Source organism: Morus notabilis, unplaced genomic scaffold (genome assembly GCF_000414095.1).
Source record: "Morus notabilis unplaced genomic scaffold, ASM41409v2 Scaffold1460, whole genome shotgun sequence".
NCBI lineage: Eukaryota > Viridiplantae > Streptophyta > Magnoliopsida > Rosales > Moraceae > Morus > Morus notabilis.
The window spans coordinates 310,511-330,535 of record NW_010362372.1 but is presented as its reverse complement, the minus strand read 5'-3'; the positions used below and the strand labels follow the sequence as shown (position 1 = coordinate 330,535).

General features: G+C 35.5%; 2 protein-coding genes and 1 pseudogene across 2 annotated transcripts; all 3 read right to left on the bottom strand.

Moving 5' to 3' along the window:
• Positions 1 to 278: 278 nt before the first annotated feature.
• Positions 279 to 1,290, bottom strand: LOC112092280 (annotated as a pseudogene).
• A 2,587-nt stretch (positions 1,291 to 3,877) lies between these two features.
• On the bottom strand, positions 3,878 to 4,777 carry LOC112092279. Its single transcript, XM_024168033.1, has one exon. The coding sequence runs from the start codon at positions 4,775 to 4,777 to the stop codon at positions 3,878 to 3,880; it is 900 nt and encodes a 299-aa protein (XP_024023801.1).
• An 8,413-nt stretch (positions 4,778 to 13,190) lies between these two features.
• On the bottom strand, positions 13,191 to 16,427 carry LOC21397247 (UDP-D-apiose/UDP-D-xylose synthase 2). Its single transcript, XM_010101860.2, has 9 exons — positions 16,005 to 16,427; positions 15,808 to 15,900; positions 15,624 to 15,731; positions 14,768 to 14,882; positions 14,550 to 14,683; positions 14,352 to 14,453; positions 14,172 to 14,264; positions 13,957 to 14,092; positions 13,191 to 13,766 (listed from the first exon to the last, which is right to left on the bottom strand). The coding sequence occupies exons 1-9, from the start codon at positions 16,275 to 16,277 to the stop codon at positions 13,651 to 13,653; spliced, it is 1,170 nt and encodes a 389-aa protein (XP_010100162.1). The 5' UTR covers positions 16,278 to 16,427; the 3' UTR covers positions 13,191 to 13,650.
• Between the last annotated feature and the right edge of the window lie 3,598 nt (positions 16,428 to 20,025).

The following is a 20,025-nucleotide window of genomic DNA, read 5'->3' as shown; positions in this document are numbered from 1 at the left end:
TATTAATTAACAGGTAAATAATTACCAGGTCTTGTATTAATTTTTTTCGTTTACCAGATAATTATAATCGGTTCTGTTAAGATCAGAAGAGAGAACCCATGATCAAAGGTAGCGATTTATGAATTTGTTGAATTATGTGAGGTTCTTATTTGATAAAGAAGAAGAAAGAAGTGTATTTCTGTATGTTTTGTGTGTGTATTACAAGTATGTTTAGAGCCTTTATATAGAGATTACAGAATACTAGAAAAGGAAACATTCAAAGTCAACCATTACATTAACTACACAATCAAGAAACACCCAAAGTCAACTATTGCATTAACACCCCCCTCAAACTCAAGACGGTATTGTAGAAGCCAACTTGAGTTTGGAAACTTGAGCAAGAAATTGACCAGGTGGATTTGACTTGGTGAAAATGTCAGCCTTCTGGGATATAGTGGCAACAGGAAAAGTTGAAGAGTTTTATTGGGCAAATGATGACGAACGAAGTGACAGCCGATCTTAATATGTTTAGTGCACTCGTGAAAGACATCATTATGAGCTATCTAAATAGCACTCTAATTGTCGCAATGAATGAGAGTGCTTGAACAATGAGAAACACCCATGTCATTAAGGAGCCATCGTAACCATAGTAGTTCGGATGTTGCATCTACAAGAGCTCGATATTCAGCCTCAGTGCTTGAGCGGGAGACAACAATTTGCTTTTTTACTTCACCAAGAAATAAGTGACTAACCAAGAAAGAAACAGTAGTCAATGGTAGATCGACGATCTGTAAGATCTCCTGCTCAATCTGCGTCACAATAACATTCTAAATCCAAAGAAGAGCTAGATGAGAAATGCAATCCATGAAACACGGTACCTTTTACATATCTCAGGATACAAAGAACGACAGCAAAATGAGTCAATCGAGGAGCAGAAAGGAACTGACTGGCCAAATGAACAACAGATGCAATATCAAGACGGGTAACAGTTAGGTAAACAAGACTACCAACCAAAGTTCGATACAAGGTTGGATTTGTGAGGAGAGTGCCATTAGAAGGAGAAAGCCGAACATTCTGCTCGAGAGGTGAAGGAGCAATCTTGTTATATGTCAGTTCTGCTCTAGCAATAAGATCAGAAGCATACTTTGTTTGTGATAAATGTAGGCCTATTTAATCTGAAGTGACTTCAAGGCCTAAAAAGTAACTTAACATACCAAGATCTTTCATGTAAAAATAAGAATGAAAAAAAGACTTGAGATGTCGAATACCATCTGCATCATCTCATGTAATAATCATGTCATCCACATAAAAAAGAAGAAAGAATTATATTTCTATATTTTTTGTGTGTGTATTACAAGAATGCTTAGAGCCTTTATATATAGATTACAGAATACTAGAAAGGGAAACATCCAAAGTCAATCATTACACTAACTACACAATCAGCAAACACCCAAAGTCAACTATTGCATTAACATTATTGAGGTTTTCCTTAAGAGCTTAGTTGTTTGATCTTAATGGGGTTTGAAATTTGTTCAACTTTCTGCATTGTTGTTACTATTCTTCTTCATATCATGAATTAACAGAATCTAGAAAGGAGAAGAAATCAACCATCTACATCCTCTCCAAAACCCTTCCCTCTCATTCTCACCTTTTTTGGGTGCAAGAAATGGAACGAACGTGAAAAGCTTGTGTTCAAAAGAAAAAAGAAAATGGTGGATCAAAATGGAGCATAAAATAGGGAAGACGCCGTTTAGAGGAAAAAGGGAATAAAAAGTGTTGAAGCAAAATTTCGTCCAACACTTATCCAACGTCCCTAGACTAATAATTCGGATTGAATAAGTAAATTATCTAAGGAAATTGGAAGAACACTCGAAGAACACAAATAACCTCTGAAGGAATAACAAAAACAAAATGAAGACAATCACAAGACAATTGTAGCCAGAAATAAGTGTCCGTCTTTTCCTCTCAAATTGAGAGAATTTATAGTACATTAGGATTGAGGAAGGTTAATTCTCCCATTAATTCGAGAGTTTATTCTCTCTTAATTACAATAAGGCTCTTCACCTTTTTGTGAGTAAAAACTGATAAATAATCAATGAGAATTAACTTTCAACCATTCAATGTCTTCAATTAGCGTCAATTACTTCACTTGATAACATCACGCGACCTTTGAACTTTCGGCTCCGGCAAGCTTGGGCTCAGGAGAGCTTGGGCTCTGACAAATTTGGGCTCCGGAGAACTTGGGCTCGGGAGAGCTTGGGCTCCGACGTGCCTTTGGGCTCCGGAGAACTTAGGGGCTCGGGAGAGCTTGGGCTTGGGAGAGCTTGGGCTCGGGATTGCTTGGGCTTGGGAGAGCTTGGGCTCCGACGAGCCTTTGAATTTATTGCACATTTAATGATTCCGGAAATGCCGCCCAACATCAGCCCCCCAGTCCACGAGTGTCGCACGCCAAGCGAAGGGGACTAAAACTTGCCCATAAATTTTCCCTTTTTTTTTTTTTTACCGAACTTCCTTTCCCCCTTCCAACATACCATGAATGTCGAAGATTTAACGAAGATTTTCTAAAATTTCTTTCCTTTTCTAAAATAACCCATATCTCAAAGATCTTAAACACAAATCACCCAATCACTCCCTGAAAAATCATTCTTCTTTATTTACAAAAGTAATTAAATTTGCTAGCTTCCTTATAAATTGGAATACCTTAAGCTTACACAGCATAATTTTCCAAAAGAATTTTTCCCAATCTGCTCCAATCTTCAGCATCTTCTTCATAATTGGTAAGCTTCCTTTTTTTAGAAGCAGAAGTGGAATCTGCTAGTTTCCACAACGTGCTTAGATTTGCATTTCCCATTTACTTTAATTGCTTCCAACGCTAATGGAAAGAAAAAACTAAAGGTAGCTTTGCTGAATTTCAATATATATGAAAAACAAAACTTGCCACCTTTTCAATTAGTGATGACTTTCTTTTGCTTCCAAAACGTTTTGCTTTCCTCTTCTTTCTGCATGGAAAATTTCGTACACTTCCCTTTTCCTCCAAAGATGGCGCAATGTAAATGGATCCACTAATTATGTTGCCTTTTTTTTCAACCTTTGCCCATTACGTGATCTTCTAATTCCTTTGAGTAAGGCCTCCCATGCTAACACAATCCTCTTGTATATGTTTCTACCATAGTTGACATAAGGCACAGAAGAAGAAAGAAAAGTGTTGTAGAAAAAGAACAAAGGAAAAGCGTCTTTGTGTGATTTTTATCATAAACTCCAATGAATGGAAGAAAAAAATAACCAACACCATGATGATGTCGCTAACGGTTTAGCGGCGACAAAGACAGACGGCTCTAATGTTGCTTTAACGAATGCCAGGCAGCCCCTCAAACGCTTCAAACTTCGTGTTAACCGAGTTTTTCGGGCTTCAAATGATAGAAATTCTTCTAACTCTTCTTCTTCTAGTGATTCTCTGTATATCCCCGGGACCAGCATTGAAGATATACGCCAAAAAGTCAAAAGCACAACCTTGAAGTTCAAACTCGACAAGACTAGAGATATCGCCAAAGCTCATGAAGGTGGCAACGCCAAAAATAAGCGGAAGAAGATTGACTTTCCTAAGAAAACGTTCGTGTCTGAGCCCAAGAATTCGCTTGGTTCCGACCCCAAAAATCCCGTTGGTTACTTTCATGTAGCAGATTCGTGCATCTTGTTGGCTCCTGATCACCACTCCAACGCCATTCTTTGTTGGAAACTTCATCATTAGATGATATGTTGAAGTTATCGCTCTCATTGCATTCAAAGTCGGTCGCCCTATGATAACATTGTAAGTAGATGGTTGGTCCACAACCAAAAAATTTACCATTCTTGTCACCTTTGTGTCCCCTTCTCACATGGTAACTAGGAGTGTTATCATTCATTCAGTATGAATGCATGCTCCAGTAAAGCCTTGGAGTGGGGTGTTCACGAGTGTTAACTTTGCTCCACCTAGGTTGATCTTGGTTAAAGCATCCTTGAATAGTATATCCGCTGAACTCCCATTGTCGATCAAACTCCGGTGGACTAAGCTATTTGCCACTTGCAAAGACATAACTATGGCATCGTTATGTAGATGAAGCAACTTCCTTGCCTCCTCATATGTGAAGGTTATGGCGATGTTCTCAATTTTTGCAAATTTTGCAACATGTTCCGTCATATTTACAAATTGGCCACAATCGAGACCCTTAGCTTCTCGAGCATACAGGTTCCGAGCCCGCATGAAATCACCAGTTTCTGGTCCCCCGAAAATTGTCCTAACCTTATTCAGCGCAGAATTATTCACAACTATTGTATTTGTTTCATGTGCGACTGCTGCTTGTTTTCCCATTGTTGTCGGGAGTGCAATTCTTCTCTCTGCTATCACTCTGTCCACAAACTCTTGCAACTGGCCTTGTTGAATGAGTGCCTCAATCTGTCCTTTTAATTGAAAGCAACTTGAGGTGTCATGACCATGGTCCTTATGGAAATAACAATATTTACTTTTATCCCTCTTGTTAGGATCTCCCTTCATAGGGACTGAAGAAGTAAGTAAATTCTGATGTTGAATCTGCATTAAAATATGTGCCACTATCGTATTCAAGGGTGTGTAGGCCCTTGTCGTATCTGGTGGAGCATAGGCTTGGAACTTTTGCGTCAAAGCAGTCTTAGATTTGTTCACATCTTGTTGTGCCTCTAACTTCTGCTTTTTTGCTTCTCCTCCTTTAGATCCTTCTTCTACCTTCCGCTTTCCATCATTTTTTGATTGATCCGTTTGAGATTGTCCTCTCCGATTGCGCATGTATTCTTCAGCACTAATGAACTTCTGAGCTCAGATCACGAGATCGGCGAAGGTTTTCGGTTGTTTTTTACAAATTGACTTCAGCATATCACATTCCTAAAGCCCTTCCCGAATTGCAGCCACAGCATCACTATCAGTGTACCCTTCCACATAATTCATTTTCTGGCTAAAACGTTCAATGTAGGCTTTTAACGATTCATATACTCCTTGCTTAAAGGAGAATAGATAAAGCTTGTCTTTCTTGTGAGTTTTCGCTATCACAAATCGTCCTACAAATTGTTGTTTCAGCTGGTTAAACGAACTAATTGACCTTGGCTCTAATTGTTGAAACCATTAAAGCGCTGGCCCAGTAAGCGTCAAAGAGAATGCTTAGCACATCTGAGCTTGTGTAGCTCTCCGAATTCGCATCCATGTGCTATATCCATGTAAGCGTCAAAGAGAATGCTTAGCACATCTGAGCTTGTGTAGCTCCCCGAATTCGCATCCATGTGCTATATCCATGTATATGTCCTGTTGGATTCTCTTTCCCATCAAACTCTTTAATGGGAATCATCTTGAAATCAGCAGGGAATTCCTCGACCATGATGTTCTCAGTGAATGGTGGCTCTGTTTCATCTAACAAGTCTCTTACACCTTCAGTCAAATTCCTGTTGGTTTCTATGTCATCCATTCGTCTTTGCATCATTTTGAGTTGCTGCTCAAGTTGTTCCTCACGGGTGCTCCTATTGGATTGACTCATGCCTCCTTGATTATCACGTCGGTTCTGGTTCTGATTCGCCCTATTTACTTGGCTTCGAGAAGATCGTGGTATTTTCGTTCTCCTCCTACTCATGTTTTGAGTTGCCTAGTTATTTGAGGGCACAGGTACAATTGCATGTACATTTCATCGTGCATTGAGTCGATCCCGCAAATTAGTAGTGGTGAAATCATCAGACCCAGGTGTCTAGGTATTATAAACTTCTTCGCTATTACGGTTAGCTTCTATCTTGTCAAACACCGATGTCCTAGTTCTTTCAGTTGCATCGTGATGACTCCCAATCCGTGACAAAGCATTCCGACGCCTAGGTGCGTGACGTGGTTCCTGCGGCTCGGGCAAGTCCCTTGGTTGATTCCTATTGGATTGACCCTCACCTTCATTATGTTGACTCCGACGATGGCTACACCCACTCCTAGCACTACGTGAATTCGCCGGCCCACTTTGTTGGTTATTTGCTGGACGAACCGTGTTAAATGAAGTGATAAGCTGATTCACCATCCCTGCCAATGTGTCCACTCGTGCCTCGATCCTGTCAGTGCGTGTTGGTGGACGAGGAGCACGTGGTGCTCTTTTAGGATTAGCGTTGATTCCCTTTCTTTGGGTTCCCTCAGTATGGGTACGTTGAGCACTTGAGACTTGGTCACTCGTCATACCTGAAAATGACCTAGCAATGAGATAGAAAAATTTAAGTGCAGGTGAGAACCCGTGGATGTTAATCACACTAGTGCCCTCCTTCTAGCGCCAAAAATGTTGGAGCAAAATTTCGTCCAACACTTATCCAACGTCCCTAGACTAATAATTCGGATTGAATAAGCAAGTTATCTAAGGAAATTGGAAGAACACTCGAAGAACACAAATAACCTCTGAAGGAATAACAAAAACAAAATGAAGACAATCACAAGACAATTGTATCCAGAAATAAGTGTCCATCTTTTCCTCTCAAATTGAGGGAATTTATAGTACATTAGGATTGAGGGAGTTTAATTCTCCCATTAATTCGAGAGTTTATTCTCTCTTAATTACAATAAGGCTCTTCACCTTTTTGTGAGTAAAAACTGATAAATAATCAATGAGAATTAACTTTCAACCATTCAATGTCTTCAATTAGCGTCAGTTACTTCACTTGATAACATCACGCGACCTTTGAACTTTCGGCTCCGGCGAGTTTGGGCTCGGGAGAGCTTGGGCTCCAGCAAATTTGGGCTCCGGAGAACTTAGGCTCGGGAGAGCTTGGGCTCGGGATTGCTTGGGCTCGGGAGAGCTTGGGCTCCGACGAGCCTTTGAATTTATTGCACATTTAATGATTCCGGAAATGCCACCCAACAAAAAGTAAAGAAAAACAAAAACGAAATATTTTTTGGGAAAGAAATTTTACCTCCATTTTTTATTAGTATAGTTATTTAACTAAAAAAAAATTATTAGTATAGATATTTAACTAAAAAATTATTAATCAAGAATAAGAGGTAAATTTCCTAACTCATACACTTTTAAAGAATAAAAATATTTATACAAAATAATCACTTTTATACTCTATATTTTATTTAAAAATATTATTAATATATTTATTTCATAGTTATTGAGATAATATTATTTTAAATATTTTTTTTTATGTAAGTGGTTATGAGAAGTTAATAAAGGATAAGAATGTTATTACGACATTTATTTTTTCAACTCCTCCTGTATAATAAATAGATATATATATATATAATTAACTCCCCTCTATTTATCTAATCTGATGGCGCATATTCCATACGTTATCATTCATACTCGTCTCCTTATTTTACAATCATTATATCTAATTATTTTTTTGCTTATTTTATTTGTAAAAAATAGATACATTTACCATTTGCAACATGTCGTTTTTCTTTAACATAAAGAGACGGTTTAATAAAAATCGACATATCATGAAAATCTCACTTAATTTAGCAAAAACGAATTATCCTTTTAGTAACATTATTACTTTTTTTATTGTCCTTTGCACCTAACAAAACAAAGTATCACCTTTGAAATATAAATCTAAATTTATTACCTTTTATGTTAAAAACAAAATATAGTTTGGAAAAAAAATATTATCTCAATATCATAAAATTTAATGGATTAACTAAGAGAGTCCACAACATTGTTGTTGTGAAGTTATATATATAAATATTAAAGGCACCGGTAGTTATATATTAACGTAAAAAAATTCAATAATACGCAGTCAAATGTACGTATAGTGCATTAGTATATCTAATCTAATAACACATAAAAGAACAAAATACTCTTATAATATTATTTTTTTAAACTACCACGTGGCGGCCTCTCATCATTTCTCTTGTTTCACTTCTTTACTTTTTTATCTTTATTTTTTTTATTCTTTAAATGTTTTTCTTTTCTATTTTTTTGTTTTGTGAATGTTTTTATAGTTTAATTTTTTACGTAAAATTTTTAACAATAATTTTTGCTCACTTTACCTTTATAAAAGTAATTTATTTTGCACGTTTCTTCAAATTTGTCACTACTTAATTATTTTTTGTGTAATTTGTGTTTTATCAAAAGTTATATTTACATATATTTTTCTCTTTAATGGAATAACTTCTAAAGAGATTACGGATGCATTTAGAATTCGTTCCAAAATGATTTTTTTATAATATTAAATATATTAAATAATAATATATTAAATAAACAGAAGGCAGAGGACGCAATTGGAGCATTTCATCAAACACGTTCAGAGCATCATCAAGAGTTGTTATTTTGGTATTGTAACACCCTGAAGAATTAATTGAGATTAATTAAGGTAATTGAGATTATTAGTGTGCCTAATCTGAATAATTAATTGAGTATTAATTAATAAATGTTTCTGACACGTGTGAGTTTAAATAGTTCCAAGGTATTTAAATTATTCTCAGTAATTTATTTTAAACCAGAAGTGTGTATGGGCGCATTTCTGGACTGCTCTTTTAAAATATTGACACTTGTCCATTTTCTTTGATCTTGAACCAAGAAAAGATTTAAAGAAGTTTTCAACGTCAAGAGAAGGATTCGAGGTAAGATTACTGAAAGAACCTCTCTTGAATCTCAAGTTTCTGAATTTCAAAACTTATTTTTGGTTCAAACCAGATTTTGATGGTTTTTGAGTAAAACTAGAGTAGAAATTGGAGATCTTGGGTTCTTTGGACTTGTTTTAGGACCTAGAACCCAGATCTAGTGGTTTTCCTTTGAAATATTTCGATTTGGGACTAGATTTGCAGGTTTTGGACTGATTTCTGCGAGCTTCTCTCGCGCAACTGATTCCACCGGTCGACCAGTGCGGTCGACCGGATCACATGGAAACTGGTCAACCGGATTGTAGGCTGACCGGTCGACCGGTGTGCACACTACCGGTTGACCGATAGTGTTGCACTGCTCTATCACCGGTCGACCGGTTGACACGGGGTTTGACCCTATTTGGCCTGAAATTACTGTTTTGACCCCTGTTTTCGGGGAGAACCCAATTTAACTTCATTTGGGGACTTGAGATAAATGGATTAGCATTGTTAATCCTTTATTTGAGATTGAAAACCCTTAGAATGATATTTTGAAACATGAAAATGGATTAGGGCACACTAATTGAAAATCTTGGTACATAATTGAGATTTGGATCGCTTTAGGAATGAGAATTAATCCTAAAGTGTTGTTTTGCACCAGTAGTCGCTGAGGATTCAGACTGAAGGGGCTTGAGGAAGCAGAAACCGGAAAGGGCAACGCTAGTCCCAGGTTTGATAGTGCGAGGTATGATTTCTATTCCTTTTCTTTGTGAGCCTGTTTTCAAAAAGGATTTTGGCCTTGAAAATGTTTTAAAGAAAGGGATTGGTTTGTGAAAGAAAAACGCTTTGAAAACCATAGCTTGTTTAGTCATGGAACCTCATGGCTTGTCCAGTCATGGGGCTCACGGCTTAAGTAGTTCGTGGGGTCATATTAACGATTTCAGAATGTTAATGAATGATTTCTTAATAAAGAGATCTTGTGAACCGGTAAGAGAGTCTATTGTTGTAAGCCTAGATAGGATGCGGGGAGTGCATCCTCAGGGGCAGAACCCAAAATTCGGTCCGGGTAGGCGAGGCACTTGGTTAGGTAAGTAATTTGTACTAATTACTTGCTGAAGCCTGTAAAACGGTTATTTACAGTTATATTTCCTTTGAGAAAAAGGATGTGAGGTTCTGACTGTTTTGTCGGGACTGAATGTCTTGTTTTATTTACTTATTCATTTATTTACTTTCTCGCTCACTTATTATTCATTTATTTATAACATTTATTTCAAATTATACCCTATTGGGCCTTTCGCTCACGTTTTATTTTTCAAATGTATTAAACCCCTCCCAGGAGACTCTAGGAGCGGTGCGGGGTAGCGAAAGATTGCTACTGTTAGATCAGGTGAGGATTGAGTTATCCTCTTGGACAAATGTAAGGAATTTAAGAAATTCTATAAACTTATGTAATATTTAGATTAACTAGACTGTGGTTGATGTCTGTTGTAATGATTATTCACATGTTTATATATGTACGATACTGTATGTCCTGTGGGTGGAGCCCTGTGTGTTGTCAGAGGCTCCGGAATTCTGTAGTAATGTATTTATATTTTAATTCAGTTGAGTGGTGCTCGTCTGGGAATCTACTTTATTAACCCCTAATCGAGCTCCACGTCACCCACCCCGTTTGGGGGGTGTGACAGGTATTGTTATGGCGGCCATTATTACTATTATTATTAGTATTCGGAGAGGCTTTAGAATGATTGGAAGCGATATAAGTCTTGAAGAGATAAATAGTGGACGAAGGAGAGAAAATACCCTTAATGGCATTTCTGTTGAAGAAAATACTGCTTTTCTGCAACTTCAGCATCTCTATCTTCTTCTCTGTGCACAAATGAAAATCGAAGGAAGAAGAATGGCCAAGATGGGGGTTCGCTCATAGGGTGCCAGTCGGAGAGGAGTGGGGGTTAGGGGGTGGGGCGCAGTCGCAGTCGCAGAAGAGTGGGCCAGAGGGGGGGGGGACTTGGATTTCTTCAAGTCCTTCTTCACCAACGAATCCTTGGAGCGCAAGGATCTTGACGAGTTTGGCTCTTCCGTTTACAGTCCTCCCCTCGCCACCGACGGCAGCTGCACGAAGACGACGCCCACTCGCATATTTTTCGCTTGGAGTCCTCCCCTCGCCACCGACGGTGGCTGCACAAAGGCGGCGCCCACTCGCGTCTCCTCCGTTTGTGTAATGTTATTAGCAAATCAAAATGGAGACAAGGGACGAGAAGAAAACGGAGAAAAGGAAAATGATCCGAGTTCGTTTTCAGAAATGCTCAGATTTTGGGAGAAAGATAAAAACATTTTCATTTTTTTATTTCTGTACGTTGCTGCCCCCAAACAAGCTTCTCACACCGTTTTCATTTTTTTCACCTCAAAAAACGTGAAAAACAATTTTGAAAACAGAAACAAACACGCACTATGTATTTTGGCGTGGTATCAAATTTATAAAATTATTTCTCATTTGCATAGCACGTAACTCAATTAGTAAAAGAGCAAAAGGAGATAAGCACACTTAGAGTGAAAAAAAAAAAAAAGAATAGTGAATAAGCCTTTAATTTTTACTCTTTATTCTTGATTAGTACTCTTTAGTCAAAGTATTATATTAATTAAAAAGTATAAATCAATAGTAAGAAGTAAAAATTTAGATGCATACAATTTTAAGGATAAATTCAGTAATTTTCTCAAAATTTTAAACATTCCTGTAAAAAAATGATAATAAAAAAATGCAAATTCAAAAGAAAAGGCGAAGATGAAAAAGGAAGAAGATATGAAGGCTCAATTTATTTCACCGATTTGAGTTTTGTTACAGTAAAAAGCTCTCAGAAATAGTCACATCTAACTTTTTTACTACAGTAAAAAGCTTTCACATAAAGTCACATCTCAACTCGAATCAACGAACTAAACAGGCCCGAAGATAGGGGAAGCTATCTGGACACGTTTGTTGATTAAACTTATCTGAACACCTATTCTATATAGAAGATTAACATCACTCATATGGTCCAGTTAAAACACGGCAGGCAGAAGAAACTGGATAGTTCCACATATTAGAGGACGTTTGGTTGGAGGATTCAAATCATGTGATTCGAACCATTTTCGATTTACGTGAATTTTTTGTGAGAAAAAATACTGTAGCGAACCATGAATCATGATTCGAATCAGGGAACGAATCCCTCCACCAAAGAAAGAAGGTGGTGGCAAGATAAAGAAAAAATATGGAGAATTTACCATTAAGACTACATGAGTCTGGATCTTTACCTCTTACTCTTGATAAATACCTTTTTATTAGTGTAATCATTTGACTAAAAAGGTTGAAAGTAATCTTGACAAATACCCTTTAAAAGTACATGAGTCAGGATTTTTATTCTTTACTCTTAATTCATAACCTTTTTAGTCAAATAATTACATTAACAAAATAATATTTATTAAGAGTAAAGGATAAACGTTTAAACTCATGCACTCTCAAAGGTAAATTATTCATTTTTTCAAAAGGTTATAAATTAAGAATAAATAGTAAAAATCTTAATTCATACACTTTTTAAAAGTGTTTATCAATATTACTCTAAAATAAATATCTTGATCGAACGCCAAATTGCCCCGAGTTAAAAGAAAGCCCAAACGAAGTGGTGCCCTTCAAGAGGCTTAGCATATACATAAAAAAAAATATAATAATAATAATAATTTAAAAATATAAAATATAAAAAATAAAAATAATGAAATGGTCTGATTTCAAACCGTTTACTAACAGTTAACAGTGCTAATGTGAAACCAAACCGACAGTCCAAAACCTGCCGGACTGGTCTAGACCGGCAGTTTCGATAGGACCGTGCACAGCCCTAATCATTCTCAAATTCTTGTATTGCAATTCAGTCAGAAAGCAAAAGTTGAAAAAACAGCTTGTGTTATTCTATTGCAAGTTTGCAACTCCCGTGACCATTGTCAAGGAAACGGACCACTCAAATATTATAGAAACTTGAAATGTAGAAAACCAACCCATCGCACTAGTCCGATTTGAGATGGGTTGTTTGGTTTGAAAATTCGTTCCCTGATTCGAATCATAAGAAAACCAACCCATCGCACTAGTCCGATTTGAGATGGGTTGTTTGGTTTGGAAATTCGTTCCCTGATTTGAATCATAGTTCGTGATTCGCTACAATATTTTCTCTCGTAAAAAATACACGTAAATTAAAAATAATTATAATCACATATTTTAATCTATGAACCAAACGTCTCTAATTTTAAGTTTTACTATAATAAAAAATTATAAAAAATAATCACATCTAACTTTTTTTAAAAATTCATATAAAATTACATATCAATTTCAATTAAAAACTCAAATCAACAAACTAAATAAGCTTAAAAATAACAATCCGGTGCAATTTTTCGCATCTACTCATCCATCATTTTTTGGGTTATAAATGTTATTTTTCAAGCAACTACCGTCTATTATTAGAATATTTCCTCTCATAAAAATTCAAATTCAACTCTTTTTACTACAAGCGGAAGAATTCTCCTCGCTGAAATTTCTGTTCCACGGTTTTCAGACTGGAAATACCAGTATTTTGTAAAGTTTATATTATTCTTATAACAAGTTATCACATAAAATTATGGACGCATTAATAAATTATAGAAATAATTTTAATGAGCCTCAAGAGGTCAAACTTAACAATACAACACAGCCTTTAACAAAATAGAGAGGAATGACAAAAGCAAACCCCTAAAGAAACAGATAAACAGCTTTTCCTCGTATAATTTGGTCGGCCCCAGATTGTCGTAGCCCGAGCTCAGGTAACATATTTCAGTAATACGACATACAAGTGTCCCCTGAATGAAAATCTAGAAATATTCTTCAGACGATCACCCAAACACATATCTGAGCTCTAGCAATGGTGAACTACTATAGACTTGCGAAACCCGGATACACAAAAGAAGGAAAAAAAAAAAATTTGTAGCGTATATTCGATTTGAACATTAAGATATTTATACATATCTTCACATTCTTAAAAAGAATAGGGAAAAACACCTGCTAAACAACAGCAACTAAGCAAAGACCCTCTTGAGTGCCACCCAAGACAGAATATCTTTTAGCTGGTTCCAGCTGGTTTAGCAATGGCCTTCTTGATAGCCTCAGCATATGTCCTATGTTGGTAAGTGAGGGTCGACTCAAGCAAGTCCCAAAGAGAAGTCTTGGGGTTCCAGCCTGTCATTACACAGGTTAGTCGGATTTTTTCATGTGCTAGATTCTAAAATCGAGATCAAAGTAAAATGAATTATGCCAGAAAATTGATCAGTAAGGGTCTCACAGTGGACCCCGTAACGATGAGGAATATAATAAAAATTGGACAACTGTGATTATCCAGTAAAACACACAACAGGGAAAAGATTTATACCAAGCTGCCTGTTGATGATGGTCATGTCGGGAATTCTCTTATCGCTGTCGTCGTAACCCACACCGTAGAATTCTTGGGAGCTCACGTCAATGGTAGGAACCTCAAGTGGAGGCTCACCGCTAACCTTTGAGTAAACCTGCAGTTTGCAAATTTGATCAGACAAGCTAATGCAGATTATAAGGAATAACTTAGAGAATATAGGCCAATGTCTTAACCTCAGTCATCATCTCTGCAAGCTGCCTGACTGTAACTTCATTGTTAGGATTGCCCACATTGAAAATTTGGCCATTGGCCCTGGCAGGATTTTCCTGAGAAGAATTGCCAATAATTCAGTCCGAAGTTCCACAAGCACAAATTAATTAATTTAAAAAATAATTGACGGAATTAAAACTCACAGTCATCAAAAGAACAGCTTCAATAGCATCCTTGATGTAGATAAAAGTTCTCTGGGATTCACCACCATCCACAAGCTTGAGTGGCTCACGGCGTAAGAGATTCTGCAACAGACATAAGAAAGGGCTTGATTACAATTTACAACAAAAATACAGGAGATATTCGCAATGTGGATCCAAACTACAAATCAAACCACATACGTTACTAAAGCATGCCAGAACCCTTGGAACACCTTCACTAGGACCATCAATTCCAGGAATGAAGTCCATCCTAGGTCCAATCCAATTGAAAGGTCTCACAATGGTGAACTCAAGACCATTTTCCGCACCCTCAGCTGTGAACATCAGGAAAAGTGATTAAGATTCAATAGAACACCACAAACTTAAGAGGAACCGCATAAGAAGAATAGTCAACCTACCATAAATCAGCCTTTCAATCAATTGCTTTGCACAAGCATAAGACCATCTCTGCTTCTCAATTGAGCCAAAAATACAGGGGGAGGCGTCTTCCTTGAGAACATAATACTCAGGATCCTGCAATAACACAATCAGTTAATCTTTTATCTCCAAGAATTGTTTGTTTAAGAAAGGAAATACTAAAGTATCAAGAAATTAGTTAAATAGACATCACTCAAACCTACAAAATTGCAAATCAAGCATTAACATGAATTTCTCCCTTGGAGCTGAAACATAACAATTCTAAACGGTTAAACCAAGTAAGCAACCTTGCTATCATTTCCAATTATCAATTAGCATACTAAAAAGAGTAAACCTTGCATATATACCACTCAATGCTCAAGGAGATCTAACAAAAGAAATATATGCTAATCTTAAAAGATTGTTAATCTAACCTTACAAAAGCAAAGGGGGAAAAAAAAGAAACAATAAACAATTGATTAAGACAGTTGAGTCCCCATGCTTCTACTTAAATTACATTTTTTTTTTGTGGGGATAAAAAAAAAGGGTTGTACTGCAAGCTCATAGAATTTATCATTGACAATGGCTCCATAAGTAATCAAGTACTAGATACCCAAAAGTCAACTATACGGACGTTTCTTTGACCAAAAAATTACACAGATGGTGCCACCGACATACATATAGATCCCAATGTTGAATTATAGAGTCGAATCCTTTAAACTGCAAAATTGATTAATTAATCACAAAACAATTGCCAAGAAAAGCACAGATCTGATGTTCTATCCGAGAAGTGGCCTACAAGTACAATTCGGACGAAGTGGAAAAAAAATAAAAAATAAAGAGAAAGAGAAAGCCGACCTTACGAAGAGGGCTATCCTTAGGAAGAAAGCTTCCAATCGTTTTCCCGTACACTTCACAAGTAGAGAAGTGAATAAGTCTTTTGTTGTTTTCCGAGCAATACTTCACCTAAAATTTTGAACACGCGAAACAAACGTCACCGACAAAGAACCGAATAACATAGATTCAAGCATACGCTACGTACCACCGGAAGCGCATCAATGAAGTTGCTGTAAATCGTGTCGAGCGGACGCGTATTGTAGTCCGCAGGAGTACAGATCGCCGCGAGATTGATCGTCTGCAAAAATCCAGAACGCATCAGAAGAGAAATCAGAGAAATCACAAAAACAAGAAAGAACCGGAATCGGCCAAAGAAACGCCATAGATTTCAAGAATGCGTACCAGATCCGCCATCTTGATGAGTCCTTCGAGGCGCGAATCGTGCTTGATGTTGATCCGGTGGAACTGGATGCGACCAGACCAGGGGAGCGAGTCCGGCTCGAGAAGGTGCTTGATCTTGTCGTTGTAGACGTCTAAGGCAAGGACGATGTGAGGCGTTACCGTCATGATTTTCTCGCAGAGGTGCGAGCCGATGAAGCCTCCTGCCCCTATCATGCATATCGTCAAAGGCTTTATCGGATTTCCGTCCAGATCTACTCTCGCCGACGACGCCATTGTTTCTCTCTCTTCGTCTCTCCCTTTCTCTGTCTGCAAAATCCTATGGAAAGAGTATGGAGTATGGAAGATGCTAACGTGCGCTAGGGGTGTGAATGTTACAGAGGAAAAGGAAAGAGAGATTTTTGGGGTTGTGAGAGGGAAATGAAGGGTCCGTATTTATTTATTTAAAGGAAAGTGAAAAGGTTAGGAGTGGAGCAGAGAGAGACAGGATGTGATCCCGTTCTCACTGGGTGGCCCACATTTCTTGATGAGGTGGCCTTGGCCTACTCGAGGCTGTAAGAAAATGGTTTGCTACTCGCTCCCTTGGAATGCCACGTACAATTTGAATTTCATCTCCTTTTTTGCCAGAAAATCGTCCAATTTGTATTTTATTTTCTGCAATTATTAATTGTCACTGTTCGTTATGTGATTACTCCGGTATAATGATTATGAAGTTTAAATCGGTGTTTATTAACAACAACAACAACAACAAAAAAAAAAAAAAAAAAAACGTTTGGTTTATCTATTTAGAATAAAGATTAAAAATTATTTTTATTTTATGTGTATTTTTTATGAGAAAAATATTATAAAAAATTATAAATTATGATTTAAAATTATGGACGAATATATAAAATAAATATAGTGTAAAAAATAGTTTTGATTTGACTCACTTAAAATTAATATTTAATTTGAATGGTTTTGATTTAATATTTGAATTTTAATGTGATATTTTAAATCATAAATTACCTATGATTTTAAAATCACTCACCCCTTTAGTTTTAAGTGGTTCAAATTCTTAATTCTGATTCTGATTTTAAAATCATAATTTATACCTAAAATCATAAATCATGATTTTAGTTTCAAAATCAAAATTAGAATCACTATGGTTTAAACCCTCATACAAAACGAACCCTAAAATTTAGAGTCTTCACAGTGAACATGTTAGCTGTTCTATCAATGAAAATTGTAACTTTACCGTTAGATTAATATTTTAATAGTCAAATCTGCAGTATGAATAGTTTTACATGACGCAAATTAAAATTTTAATACGAATATATATAGATCTAACTGTTAAAAAACTAATTTAACAATTAAAATCTATTGTTTCTGTCGGTGGAGCAATATAGCATGTCCACCGTAAATATTTCTACAAAATTAAGAGCTTATAAAAGTAATGGGATTTAATTCATTTGTTTTTATTATATGATAACTCATTTTTACTATTACTCAATGTATACATCTTGGGTGGGTTTACCAACCAGCAAAAGAAAGGTAACAAGAATAGAAATGAACGTAAATCATGGATTCCCTTTTTAATGTTTATTTGTCTATTTGATGACGTAATGGAAAATAATCCCATTTTTTATAGTGTTTACTAAATTAGATATAATAAAGTTATAATTGTAATTTACAAAAAAAAAAAGTACAAAACAAAGAATTATTAGCTTATGACATGTGAATTTATTAAGAGTGTATACGAAAAAATGTATTCATTTATTTTAATAAGTAATTAATACTAAACGAGTGTAAAGATTTTTAGTGCTCATTTAGTATTACTTTTAAAGGCTACTTTTATTTTTTTAAGAAAGTACAGCAAATTAGAATATTTGGTAAATCTATAATGTTAACTATTTAAGATATACGACGATAACTTTTGACCGTCATCTAATACGAACGTTACAAGATTCCAAAAAAAAGCACATTACACAATAGTTTCCTTGAAAAACCATCATTAAACAAAACACAAAACATTCTTAAAGAAACATGTTATAAATTCTCCATCTCATACCTAATCAATATAGATGGAACGACAATATTTCAAAAATCGAGACAAAGTTTTTTAACACAATTAAACAACAACAACAAAAATACTTAAATACACAGAAAAATCTAAATCCAAACATAAAAAAAAAATGACTTTCAAAGAGAAGTACTTCAATTTTATGGTCAAGGCGTAGTGGCAAATATGATGATGAGATCACGAAGGCCAACAATGTATGGATATGGTGGCGGTTGCGAGAATCATGGAGGCGGCGGGATGAGAGAATGAGGAATGTATATTAGAGAGAGTGGAGAATAAAAAACAAGAGATTTGGGAGAAAAAATTTTAGGTGTTAGGGAGGGATAATTAGAAAGAGAGAATTATAGTGTGAAGAATAGAGGGTATTTAAGAGAGACAAGAGGATTTGAGAGAACGGAATGAAAGGGAGTGCTCGAAGTTATCAAAGAGACAATAAAATTTTAAATTTTTTTAATAAAAAAATGAGTGGAAAATGATCTGTCATTTATATAAATATATATATATATATATTAAACGACAATCTTTGTAGCACATTAGACGATAGTTCTTAGAATACCGTCGTCTAATTTGTGCGTACATATTTCAAAACACATAAGTCTCCATACCACTTTTTTAAGAAATTACGGTTTTCTATAAAATGTTGTTAAATAGGCATCGTTGAAGCTTCTATTCGTAATAGTAATTATCATTAATTGTTTTAGTTGTACTGAAGTTCAACACTGCTCCAACTTGTAAACAGACACGCTAATGCCTAACAATATTTCTTTTATGAGGGGCATTTAGCTTAGAATACCATGGTTTTTTTTTTTCCCTTTTTTATTTGTTGTCTTTTTTCATTTCCATAAAAAAAATGTGAATCTCGTGAAGGAAACTCCAAATTGTCGTTTATTAGTTCTTTTGTTGTTAAGGACGGCTTGTGTTTTGTTAGCTTTTTTTTTTTTTTTGGGTTGATTTGGGGCAAGTGATGACTTAAGTAAGATTTGGCATTAGATCTAGAAGGTTATGGTGCAGTATAATTTAGCAGCACATTCTCGGTTGTTGCCAGTGGCAATGAGAAAAGAACAAAAAGTCTAATAGAAATTGCCACTTTGATACTTGGTTAGAGCTGTATTGGCGAGTTGATTCTTAAATGCCAGACCATACAGTTTCTGTTTAGATCACGTTTATTTTACCGATTCAAGTTTAGAATTTAAATTTTATTATAATAAAAAATTTTAAAAAACAGTCACATCTCATTTTTTTATTACAGTAAAAAATTATCACATAAAATCACATCTTATCTCGAATTAAAAATTCGAATCAACGAAATAAACGGACATGTGTTTTATCGGGAGAATTTTTACATTCTTGTATTTGACATTAAATATTAGATAATTTTACTTCTTCATCAGGGTGTTTCCTATTTTTACCTCGTGAATTTTTTGTCAGTTAGAAAAAAAAAAAACTTCTAATTTTAACAAATTACCTAATATTTTAAAACACATGTCATGTCACAGGCACAAAACGTTTCCATCCAAATTTTAACAACCACCATTGATTTACAGGCATTTCTCAATACTATATTAAATTTATGGGCATAATTTACTAAGTTACTAAAAATGATTACGCAAAAATTCAGGGTACTAATATAAAATTTTCCTTTTTCCAATGTACAATTATGTATTGTAGCGCAAAAAAAAAAAATCAAATATGCCATTTTAATACTTTTTTGGGTCAAATATAACATTGCATTGGCTTTTACATTCGAGTTGGTGAATGCAAATGCGAATGTAATATTATGTTTAACGTCAAAAAGATATATTGTTGTGTTATTTTATGCAAAATGCTATGTCAAGTATTATTCTATTATCTACTTTTTGTCATAATAGTTTTTACAAAATAAACTTTAATTTTAAAATAAATTTAAAAATGACAATACTATAATGATTAAAGAAATCTCTACGATTGAAATTGTCACTTTCCCTA